General features: G+C 42.3%; 1 protein-coding gene across 1 annotated transcript in view; it reads right to left on the bottom strand.

The window, feature by feature from the left end:
* Positions 1-12,880, bottom strand: part of usp11 (ubiquitin specific peptidase 11) — a 30,383-nt gene that overhangs the window by 6,949 nt on the left and 10,554 nt on the right. The window contains exons 7-16 of the mRNA XM_080443534.1: positions 12,374-12,473; positions 10,102-10,275; positions 9,554-9,712; positions 8,638-8,862; positions 7,736-7,819; positions 7,431-7,525; positions 6,184-6,369; positions 5,034-5,143; positions 2,505-3,044; positions 542-612 (exon numbers count right to left, since the gene is read on the bottom strand). Coding sequence (XP_080299660.1) covers positions 542-612; positions 2,505-3,044; positions 5,034-5,143; positions 6,184-6,369; positions 7,431-7,525; positions 7,736-7,819; positions 8,638-8,862; positions 9,554-9,712; positions 10,102-10,275; positions 12,374-12,473 — 1,744 coding nt within the window. The remainder of the gene's footprint in view (positions 1-541; positions 613-2,504; positions 3,045-5,033; positions 5,144-6,183; positions 6,370-7,430; positions 7,526-7,735; positions 7,820-8,637; positions 8,863-9,553; positions 9,713-10,101; positions 10,276-12,373; positions 12,474-12,880) is intronic.

Genomic DNA, 12,880 nt, shown 5'->3' with positions numbered 1-12,880 from the left:
TTTAGTAAAAGTACCAATACTGCAATATAAAACTACTCTGTTACAAGTGAAAGTCCAGAATTCAAAATTTACTTGAGTAAAAGTACTAAAGTATTGGCATCAAAATGTACTTAAAGTACCAAAAGTAAAAGTACTAAATATTTGAAAATAGCAGATCTACAAGCTCACAACGCGTCGCGATGCGACGCGTTGTGAGCTTGTAGATCGGCTATTTTCAAATAGCCTAGGTATAAAATAGGGTTAAACTGATTAAGGTATGTTTCATTATATCATAATTTATATCTGAAAAGTAACTAGTAACTAAAGTTTTCAAATAAATGTAGTGGAGTAAAAGTACAATATTTGCCTCTGAAATGTAGTGGAGTAGAAGTAAAAGTATTGGAAATTGGAAATACTCAAGTAAAGTACAAATACCTAAAAATTGTACTTAAGTACAGTACTTAAGTAAATGTACTTAGTTACTTTCCACCACTGCTTCTGTTCAGGAGCAACCGGGAAATGCACACTCTAGCACAGGAACAACAGCACCCACATCCTTTACCTCGGCCTCATTCTCATTGTAGTATTTCTTCTTCATGTCGGGGGTCCAGTCAATGGCGACGTACGGCTGGGCTGGAGCACAGGACACATGAGAGAGAGTTACATACACGGCTAGTATTTTATTATGCAATATGGACATTAGTTACATTAGCATGCATCCCCTTAATTTATTATGCAGATTGGTAATATATCATGCACTTTATGTGTCTCCTCCCCTTGTCTCTTCCCTTTTATGCTTTTATGTTATTCTCCATTTATCTTTTAACTGCACAATGAAGAATTTCACCCATCTTACTTGTCATGTGATGTGACAAGACTGTAATAATACTTCTGTAATACTACTAAGTGCCATGTCTTATGCCAAGTCCATTTTCAGGGCATGTTCATTTTAATGATCAATCGATTGCGTTTTGCCAATTATTTGGAGGCCCACAGGTTGAGAACCAGTCTTATGCTCATATGTTTTTTTAGCTAGCAACAGCGTCGTATCCAAGACAAATAGAAGAGCGAGACAGCTTTTACAAGAGAGAGTGAATATGAACACAGCTTCTGACCCATTCTTTACCTCCATGGTCACTGAACTAAATATTGGACCCATTCTTCACAAGCCACACAATCTTAACACATTGACTGCCAATCGCGTAGATCTACGCGAACCTATCTAAAGCTGCCACGTGCCAGTCACGTAGATCTACGCCAACTTAAAAAAAAAAAAATTGACCCAAAAGACCAAGGAGATATGATTTTTCGAAGATCTAGACTCCTATCCACTTCCTTGTTAACTTAAAACTTAAAAATTCTGTATCTCGGCTCCTGAGTACTACTTTTTTTTTTTTTCAATGAAAAATCTCTGGCAGTGGGCAAACGCGGCCAGAAATAATTCAGGCAGTGAATGAGTTAACATCATTCTGACACTAAAATGGCTTTTTTCAAAGACACAAATCAGGGAGAAAATCTACGTTGTTATGGACCTCTCCACCATTCTGCCCCTAGTGGCGAAGCGTGGGTTGGGGTATCTCGCTAAATGAAGCGTCTTTGGCCGTACTACAGACCATTAACCCATTAACACCTTTACCGCCGGGCCCGTAGTTCTACGGGCCGTTAAATCCAACGGTTAAGCGCCGAGCCCGTAGTCCTACGGGCTGCGGTCTTTTCGCGCATGCGCGGTCCGGGTGCACTTTCGGAATTTTTTTGATCCACTTCCGTTTCCGGTTTGATGACAGGAAATAGAATTATTTGGGATCCGGTTTCGACGATCACGCCCGCTCCCATTCTACAGACGAAACTGAAACTCAATTCTCTTCCTGTAGTTTTTTCTCCTCGCATTTCACTGTTTAACGTAATCCGCTCTAACTCAAACATGGATGCCCCGTTTGACACGCGATCTTCACTGGGAGATACAGGGAGATCTCGCGGATGTAAACAGACCGTTCACGGCTCAATCTTAAGGATTTTAACAAGATCTATGGCGACATGAAAAAAACAAAAAAACAACAAAAACACCTTGGCACTGGTGAGTACATTATGAGATTAACCTCTGGCGGTGGATGTGTTAAGACCTGGAACTGTGTCATTTTTAGATTTGAGCTAAAAATCATTATTTTACACTTTGGGCTATTCAAAAATAGCAGATATACAAGCTCATAGCGCGGCACCGAGTGCCGCGCTACGAGCTTGTAGATCTGCTATTTTTGAAAAATCGTGAAAATGTGTGCAAATCTTTGAATATATATATTTTTAAAGCGAACATTTTTAACTCAAATCTTTGCTTCTGGGGGTCCCTGGAACAAAATATTTTGATGGGGGTCCGCGGCCAAATGCATATAATTTTGGGGGTCCCTGACATGAAAAAGATTGAGCACCACTGATATAGAAACATACGCTTTTCAGAAAACTGTTGGGATTTAGGAGACATGTAGAATCGGCTTCAGGTCTCAATGGGTTAAAAGAGTGTTCAGACTCACAGCTGAAGGAGAAGGCGTGCTCTCCCTCGCCCATCCCCCGCTCCGTCGTTCCGTTGGAGTTCACCGCCTGAATGGAGAACAGGCACTTCCTCCTCCTGCCACGACACGACTTCCTGTCCACCTGCAGCGAACACGCCTCTTCCTCTTTATTATCCTCTTCTTCTTCTGTGATTTCACAGGGTTCTTGTTGTTGTTGTTGTTGTTGTTGTTGTTCTTGCGCCGCCCCCTGGTGGTCGGACAGCGGCACTGCCGCGGCGGAGATGGCGTTAGCGTTGTTGGCGGAGGCGTTGCCGCTGATGTTAGCGACGTTAGCGTTCCCGCTAGCATTAGCGTCGGCGCTAACGGCGCAGAGGGAGGCGGGGTCAGAGTCACTCTGGGACACGCTGCTGGTGGTCGCTTCCTCGGCGCTGTCCAGTGACGGCTGGGCGTGGTCGAGGTGGGGGCGGGGTTTGGTCACGGCCGAGCCGTCCGGTTGGCTGTTGGCCCGTCCGTCTCCCTGGGAGGAGGGGCCCGCTATCTCTCCGTCTTCTTGCTCCTCCTCTGGAGGAATGAAAAGGACAGGTTGTGGACCATCACCGGTTATCATTCTTTATGAATATAATTCATGCGTTTAATTTAACCCATAAAGACCGGGAACGCATCTGTGTCATTTTAAGATTTCTTTGGCTATTGAAAAATAGCAGATCTACAAGCTCATAGCAAGGCACAGAGTGCCGTGCTACGAGCTTGCAGATCTGCAATTTTTTTTTTAAATGAAAATGTGTGTACATCTTTGAATATATATACATTTTTAAAGTGAATATTTGTAACTCAAATCTTTGCTTCTGGGGGGGGGGTCCCTGGAACAAAATATTTTGAGATGGGGGTCCACGGCCAAATCCATATCTTTTTGGGGGTCCTTGACATGGAAAAAGTTTGAGAACCACTGATGTAGCAACAGACATTTTGTAGAATCGGCCTCAGGTCTTAACACATTGACTGCCAATCACGTAGATCTACGCGAACCGCTTTAAAGCCGCCACGTGCCAAACACGTAGATCTACGTGAAGTGAAAAAAAAATATATATATATATATATATATATATATATTATTTTTTTTTTCAATTTCACCCAAAGACCAAGGAGATATGATTAGTTGAAGATCTGGACTCCTATCCACTTCCTTGTTAACTTAAAACTTAAAAAGTCTGTATTTCAGCTGATCTGATAAGCTGATACCTTTCGGGACGGGAACCCCTTTTGGGGTTCTTGTTGCCATGTACAGTATTATAGCAACATACATGGTTTTGTAATTGTTTAAAACATATTTGAAGTTTTTCAGAAAACTTAGGTCAGGGTTTAGAAGGTGTTTTTAGAATCAGCCTCTCAGGTCTACATGGATTAACACACAGAATGACTGCCTTGCTCAAGCAACATTTCAAGGTGTTGCACTATTGCCACATTAATGTCTAACAAAAACATGTTAAAATGTGTGTATTCGGCAGTGGCAGCCAGAACGCTAGTATAGGCTGGGCCTGAGCAGGAGCGCATGCACGCGCGCGCAGCGCATGTGTCTCCGACCCGTGCGCGCGAAAATGTGCGGTTATTGCGCGGATATTGGGCGTTTCTGGCTGTTTTTTTGTTACTTTATTTCGGTTAGGGTTGTTATTTAATTCTTATTTTTGCCTGATTTTACCGATTTTTTATCCAAAAAGTAATATTTTTTGCAAAATCGATTGGGTGGGCCAGCTCTCTATGTGGGTGGGCACCCAGGCCCACCCATGGCTACGCCCCTGGTATTGGGGTTGGGCGATGTCTGATCACGGTGGGCACAACAAAACATTGTGATGAACAACGGTGTCGCCCCGTTGTGGATTAGACTGGGATCAAATCGCTTTGCAGTTTGGAGATCCGGTCTAGATCTGATATAGAAACGGTCTCTGTGCCGTGTGTCTGTGTCTCTGTGTCTGTGTGTGTGTCTCTGTGTCTGTGTGTCTGTGTGTCTGTGTCTCTGTGTCTCTGTGTCTCTGTGTCTCTGTGTCTCTGTGTCTCTGTGTCTCTGTGTTTGTGTGCGTCTGTGTGTGCAATTGACCGTATAAAGTAGGCGTGGTGTAGACCTGATCTGAGCACTGGAGCAGTAAATAGATACAGGACTTTACACAGAAAAAGTTTTCTGCGGAAAGCCTGGTGATGCGAGGAGGTTATTAGTGGATTATTTTAATTAAAACATAAAAGAATGCTTGCTGTCTGGCAGAAACCTCATATCCAATATTTTAATGTTTATTTTTGTAAATGAAGGCCCTACTTCGACATACTACAGCGTCACGCAAAAGTAGCAAAAAAAATTGCCGATCTACAAGCGCAAAACGAGACGCATCGTGACGTGCTTTGTACCTTGTAGATCTGCCAGTTTGGCCATTTTTGAATTGTAATCCTGAATAGTAACAGTTTTGGACATAAGGATGTTTCCCCCTGACAGCAACGAAATGGCCCTTTCCCCATGGCATAGTACAGTGGAGCATTACAGTCTGTTCTTCTGGGAGAGCGTACCGTCACTGACTCCGTTGGTTTGAGTCTTGTACAGCTCTTCCTCGCCATCGTCTTCCTCCTCCTCACCTTCCTCCACCTCCTCCGAGGGGTCAGGAGGTCGCACGTAGCGCCTAAAGGGTTAGTCACACACGTTAATCCCTTCATTTAGTCATTACAGCTTCACGCTGTTTATATTAGTTCATTAATGTACTTAACCCATTCAACCCGGGACCGCGTGTCTGTCATTTTAGATTTATTTGGCTATTCAAAAATAGCAGATCTACAAGCTCATAACGCGGCACCGAGTGCCGCGCTATGAGCTTGTAGATCTGCTATTTTTTGGGCGGTGAAACCGCCCCTATAAGTGAGATTTGGAAAAATGTACATTTTCCTGCGCTGTGATCTGGGCCCAGGAAATTAGTAGAATTATCCTGCGATGTGATTGGCCAATCACAGCCTATTCAGGACTGTGATTGGCCAGTGTCACATGACACATGTGCATAGCCCTATATAAGCAACCATAACTTGAAAAAAACCAAATATTGGTTTTTTTCAAGTTATGGTTTTGTCCATCATAAAGAGTGTTTCAATAAATGTATTTATCCTTTGTACATGATTGATCGACTCCATTCAGTATTGTGATTAGCTAGCAAGACACCGCCCACTTCACACAGGGTGTGATTTTTGGGCGGTGAAACCGCCCCTATAAGTGAGATTTGGAAAAATGTACATTTTCCTGCGCTGTGATCTGGGCCCAGGAAATTTGTAGAATTATCCTGCGCTGTGATTGGCCAATCACAGTCTATTCAGGACTGTGATTGGCCAGTGTCACATGACACATGTGCATAGCCCTATATAAGCAACCATAACTTGAAAAAAACCAAAAATTGGTTTTTTTCAAGTTATGGTTTCGTCCATCATAAAGAGTGTTTCAATAAATGTATTTATCTTTTGTACATGATTGGTTGACTCCATTCAGTATTGTGATTAGCTAGCAAGACACCGCCCACTTCACACAGGGTGTGATTTTTTTTTTAAATCGTGAAAATGTGTGCAAATCTTTGAATATAATTAGCGATTTTTCAAAAATAGCAGATCTACAAGCTCATAGCACAAGCTCAATGGGTTAATTAATGTACAATGTATTGTGTGTGCGTGCGTGTTCTCTTACGCCAGTCTCTGTAGGAAGATGCCATACAGGTCGTGTGTGTTGCACTGGTTCCTGTCCACGGCCAGCAGCAGTGGGTGTCCGAACAGAGAGCTGCTCCCACAGCCAAAGTCTCTGCAGTGGGAGCGTTCCCGCAGGTACACCGCCAGCATCACCGCCTCGCCACTGTCCGTACTGGATAACTGGTAACTACACACACACACACACACACACACACACACCGACAGACAGACAGTCAGAAAGGCAGACAGACAGACAAATTTAGGGGAGCGACACGGACATAATATGATGAAGCCTAAATTAGGCATTACACACACAACCAACTCTATATTGTCCTTAACTCTTTGCCTGCCAACGACGAGATTTCTCGCCAGATTCTGCTAAGGCGCAGCCTGATATTGATGAGAATGACGAGATTTTGTGTTTTCAGTGGTTGTCCATCAGTTGGCTCTGTTCGCTACTAGGGATGGGTATTGGCAACAATCTCACGATACGAAACGCATCACGATACTTGGGTCACGATACGATTATATTGTGATACGCATCACGATAATTGGGTCACGATACGATATATTGCGATACGATACATATTGCGATATATTGCGATAATATTGCGATATATTGAGATATCACGATATATTGCGATACGATACATATTGCGATATATTGCATATATATATATACATGTATCACAACTACATTGTATATATATATATACACACTACATATTGAGTAGCTGCAGATCTGTGATAGGTTCTTTGAATGTTTTTTCATAAAGCCTGTATCTGAAAAAGCAAAAACATTTTCTTTTTCAAAAAAAAAATCGCGATATGACGGCCTGGAGTATCGATACAGTATCGCGAAATAAAATATTGCGATATATCGCGAAATCGATAATATTGCCCATCCCTATTCGCTACCCTATGAATGATGCTTTCACTGCCAGATGACGACAGACACGCCGCAAATGACTTCATTTAAAAATAAAACAGCTTGTTTAATTCCTGTTTGTACGTTGTGGAAAAATGGCTACATCTCCGTTTCTGTAGTTTTCTTTTACAAAACAAGCCACATTCAAATGGCCACAGCTATGCCGTGAGAACGGCGATCAGGGAAAATATTCCATGATATTAGGAAGTTAGTAAAAACAGTCGAAAATCTCTGGCAAACGATGTTTCATTTCGTGGCAGTCAAAGAGTTAATGGTCCCTCAAACTAGAGGTCACATATAGTTTTTGTTACGGTACGTACACAAAGATGTCGTCTCTGTCCAGAATGCAGCTCAGAGCCTCGTCAGTGTGGTAGATCTTATAGAACCTGTGGTTAAATACATCAGCCACCACCATCTGACACACACACACACACACACACACACACACACAGTTACATTACTAAGAAGAAGGCTTAGTTGTGTTGTTTGTAATGTGAGTTGTATGTTTGCTAATAATTATTTGAAATGTCTCCATAATTCATGCTGGTGAGATCGTGATACAAAGATCTGATGAGCTGAAATAAATATACAACTAATATGTACAGTAATAAATGATAAAAGTCACCTGACTGGCTGGTACGTTAGTCATCTCTGACAGAGCTACACACAGGTCTGAGACTTTCCCTGCTTTAGGAACCACCGCCCGATGCTGAGACAGAGAAATAGAAACATCATTAAAGGTTTCATGACGTTCAGTTTTACCACACATTAAAAGTCTTTGTCATGGTCCTTCAAACGTGTATAAAACAAAAAACAAAAAAATCCACTCCATTGATCCATGGCAGGTGTTTTTCTCTCACATTTCTAAAGCCTTTTCAACTGCAATGAAAAAATAAATCTTTGCCTGCGGGTGTCGCTGGTGAGGGATTTTGCCTGTCAATCATCGCCTCTGCTCCGCCCCCCCCCCCCCCCCCCCAAAGGAAAGGATAGGGGAGGGGCGAGGAGGAGAGTGGGCGGGATTAAACGGCTGTGACCTCACTGCCGAAGGGCCAAGCTCAGATTACTTTTCAGCCTAATTATTCAGAAAACCCCAGACCACAGAAAATCCACTGAATGTTCAAAGTTCAGATTTTTTGGTTGTAATTGAGGTCATAAAACCCCCCAAAAAACATTAAAAATAAAAAAAGTGAAAATGAATGTCATAGAACCTTTAAATTCACATCATATTCACTTTAACCCATTAAGACCAGGAACGCATCTTTATCATTTAAGATTTTAACCACTTTAACCATTATTTTATACTTTGGCTATTTAAAAATAGCAGATCTACAAGCTCATAGCGCGGCACTTGGTTCCGCGCTATGAGCTTGTAGATCTGCTATTTTTGAATAGCCCAAAGAAATCTTAAAAATGACACACAGATGCGTTCCCGGTCTTAATGGGTTAAAAACGCACAAAAGTTAGAATATGGAGATAAGAAGTTTCTGCCCGACAACAGCGATACAATAATAATAATAATAACAGTACCTGTACTGGTTTGGCGTTGGGGTCCAGTGAGACAAAGAAGACCTCCATGACCCGCTCCTTGCTGACCGGCAGCGGGACGCTCAGGTAGCAGAAGGGGTCGAAGGTCACCGAGACCTTGTGGCATTCGGGACAGACCAGGGTGGACTTGAAGAGGCCGTGGAACGTGTCCACGATCACGCTGTCGTTGCGACGGCGGTGGTTTCGCCACGCCTCCTCCGCCACTTCCTGTTGTTTGGACAGGAAGCAGGAAGTACATTAAAAATACAGACAATAAGAAACCATGCTACTGCAGAACTTTATTAATAGCTAAAATATGCTATGAATGAACAATTCAATTTCAAACTAGGGCTGGGCAATATATTGATACTGTATCGATATGTTGATTGTTGTATTGATACATGACTTAAAAAGTCATAAAAAACGTTTACATGGGTAGCGTTGCATAACATTCATTTTAGTAGTTCATTTTCTTTTCTGGCGACACTTCTGGTCTGTCTATTATTTGTTGGACAGAATTCAGCTAGAAGAAATTAGTATTAGCTTTAGAAATGGTCAAAAACACATTTAATTGTTCAATGGTTATTGTAAAAAACATGCAAAGGAAGATTATATCAAAAATGACTTGTTATCTTTTGCTTCAACCCATTTAGACCCGAGGCCGATTCTACAATGCCTTCTAAATCAGTGGTTCTCAGACTCAAAAATAGCAGATGTACAAGCTGGCAGACCTGTGAGCTTGTATATCTGCTATATTTGAATAGTCAATGCAAAAATCTAAAATGACACAGATGCTAGTTACACAGTACGACTTCAAATGTTTGACTTAAATGTTTTGCTTGTTCCTTCCCATTATCAGATTACGTTGGTGTGAGCTTTGCAAAGCTGATGATGGACATGAAGACAAACACACACACACCTGGTCGGGTCGTCCGTCTGCGTCTCGTAGTTCGATGTACTCTTTGTTTTTGACGCGGTTCAGGTCTTCATGGAGTCCGTCCAACAGGAAGGACAGCAGCTCCTGGCTGTCGTGCTGCTGGTAACCCAGGAACTGTGAGGCGAAATGACCCACCTTCGTCTGCAAACACACAGCATACAGAAACACCCTTCATCATCCTCACACTGCCTCAGAAGATTACTGATTAAAATGATCTCTCTTCTTCAAACACACACACACACACACACCCCGATATGGAGAATGCGCTGTGATGAACTTGTTGGATACTGTGATGGTTGCACCATTTCATTGTATCCCTGATTGTACTGATAAATCTGCAATCTTCATGACCAAAGATCCTGATCAAAATATCCTTTTTCAAAAACATCTATTCCTCTGATCAACTTTCTGAATCTTGACCGTTCTGATATCTCAGCCATTTGTGCTTATTGTGGAAATTCATAATGCAACGATGATAAAACACAATACATCATGGTCTCTAACACACACACACACAGATGTTGTGGTACCTTGAAGATGCGCGGTACGACAGAGTAGTGACATCCAGACCACATCTGTTTGATGACATCAGCGTAGGCTTCAGCGATCTCTCCCTTCATGCCCAGAGGGTTGCTGAAGTTCAGCTCCTCCACGTACTCACTCCTCACAAAGTACTCCGTCAGAGGGGGAGTGTTACTCAGACACTGACACAGAGAGAAAGGCAGACAGACAGAGACAAGCAGAGATTTTAGTATACCTAAAGTTGACTACAAGCTGCTCCTATATTGCGCTGATCAGAGCAATGGTTGCAGAGTTATCGCCATTTAAATAGTTACAACACTGCGGTAGCACTGCTGTAGTGCCCCAAATGTGAGCGAAAACATTTTGGTGTGACTATCGTCATGCTAGAACCCTGAACAGTGTTTGTGCAAGTTTGGTGCAGATTGGAGCAACGGTGTGCCTGTGGCCCCCCTGGTGTGACTATTGTCTAATCACACAATTATTTCAGATAATAGCAATTATTTTTGCTTAATCGTTTCCATGTTGAAAAATGTTCATACATTTTCCAATATAAAAAAAAAAGCAGAAATAAAAATTTACAAGTTTACAATGCGTCACTTTGTGACACGCTGTAAGCTTGTAGATCAGCTATTTCTGCTATTTTTAATGTTTAATGTAATGCTATGTATAACATTTTTTAATATGTCAATAATTTCTTTGTAAATTTAAGTTATTATCTGCCTTGTGCAATTTTTGATTACGAAGCCTAAAAGGCTAACAGAAAATTAATTTGTATTCATATGTTCTAATGTTCAACAATGGCCAAACACAATTAAATCGTTAATCGCAATTATTTGAGTGACAATTAATCGTCAACTTAAATTTGTAATCGTGACAGCCTGAAGTCAGGATGTTACGTTTGTGACATCCACGTTGATCCACCCAGCACCCACCCACTAGGCCATTCTAATGTAGGATATTAGTGACGAGGCTGACGGGGTTGAAATGGGTCTTAAGTGGTCAAATGTCAAATGAAAGCCAGAGGCTCTTGTGGCAACACGTTAAGCTTGACTTCTTTAAATACTCCACTCATTCCTTACATCACCATCATGTTTGCCATGGGAGGAGGTTTTACACACTAAAGCACATTCAGAAATCACTTTATCTCTAGGGGATATCTTTGTAATACGCCTCTAAACCAGCGGTTCTCAAACTATGGGGCGCGACCCAAAGTGGGGTCACGGGAAGGTGCCCCCAAAAAAAGTATTTTTATCAAGAAAAGGGAAAAAAAAAGGGAGGTCGTCACTCGTCACGACCAACGTGAAGAGGACGGCCACTAGACTCAACACAGACCGAGAAGCAGCAACACAAGGGACAAGACACACAAGCCCTTGCAGAGGCTGAGGCACACACACACTGATTTACCGTAGATGTTCATAAACGATTTACTTAGGAATTATTTTCAATATGAGCGGGCGGCTTAAAAAGATCAATTTTGGGTGTTTTTGTTACTCCGAGAGCGAGAGGGTACTAATACATGGACCACAGGTTCATTTGGTTCCATCTGTACCCAATCTGTCCCCCCAATGTACAGTAGAAAATATGTTGCAATATCCTTCATTTATGAACTCTGTCTGTTATTTAGCATTTATTTTCGATGCATTTCAGTTTGTTAAGGAAAACGTATGCTAAGGGACATCAGAGTAAGGCATCTTCTTCAGCATGTCCTACTCCCATCTCTGCGTGTAATCAAATTAAAATGATCTTCAGTAAGATAGTTATCAGTAATTGTTCTTCTGGTTAAATCAAAACTAAATGGACTCGTACGATTAGTTGGTGGTGACGGGGAATGGAATCCTGTCAACACCTGTTTCCACTTCCCATCCCCAGCCACCACCCCTGCTAAGCATGCGTTACCATGTGTTTCTGTATTGGCTCCGTAGCCTCTTAGCCACTTAAGATCCATTTCAAATGACGTGTTGTGAGATGGTAGATCGGCATTGTTTTGGTGCGAGTTTACAAAGTTGGCAAATTCATCAGGTTGCCAAAGGGAACGCCACTCTTCTGCCCATGTACTTCCAGATGCAGAGAAGTTTTGCCCACTTATTTTTGAGGGCAGCTACGCTTGAATCGTTGTTTTTCTTTTACTGTGTAATGTGGTCTGTAAACATCTTCTGTGCATCCTCTATACCTGCAGACAGAGTTCATGAAGCGTGTGTGCGTGTGCGTGCGTGCGTGCACCTGCAGACAGAGTTCATGAAGCGTGTGTGTGTGTGTGTGTGTGTGTGTGTGTGTATATACCTGCAGAGCAGAGTTCATGAAGCATGTGTTTCCCAAGTTGGTGAGTCCACACACTCCTGGTTGTCCTTTGTAAGAGTCCTGATCTTCTACGGAATTCCTCCTACACACACAAACACATACAGTTAACCCTATGCATTTATATATAATTTAAAAAAAACTGCTCCACTGAGCACAGGTCTCTGCCAGGTCAGGTAGGTTATTGTGGGCCAGCAATGTTCGGAATTCAGTCATTATAGACGCTGATTGGCTCTTCCACTTTTTGGTTTCTGCAAAACGTCCACCCAGTGCTCTGGGCAAGACCGGTCTGCAGAAGACACATGTAGGGTGGCATTTCTTCCTTGGCCTAGTGGGAATGTGCGTGCAAGGTTTCACGGCAATCGCACGCTGCGTTCATGATCCGAGACATTTTGTTCAAAACAGACCACTCCTGCAAACTATGGACGCCAATCAGGATGGAATATGCCAAATCGGACTGATCTGTATTGATCACATGACTATAGAGATTTG

This window comes from Gymnoscopelus braueri (assembly GCF_963280865.1).
Source record: "Gymnoscopelus braueri genome assembly, chromosome: 12".
Lineage (NCBI taxonomy): Eukaryota > Metazoa > Chordata > Actinopteri > Myctophiformes > Myctophidae > Gymnoscopelus > Gymnoscopelus braueri.
Note: the sequence above shows the minus strand (reverse complement) of the source record. Positions and strands in the feature narration are given on the sequence as shown.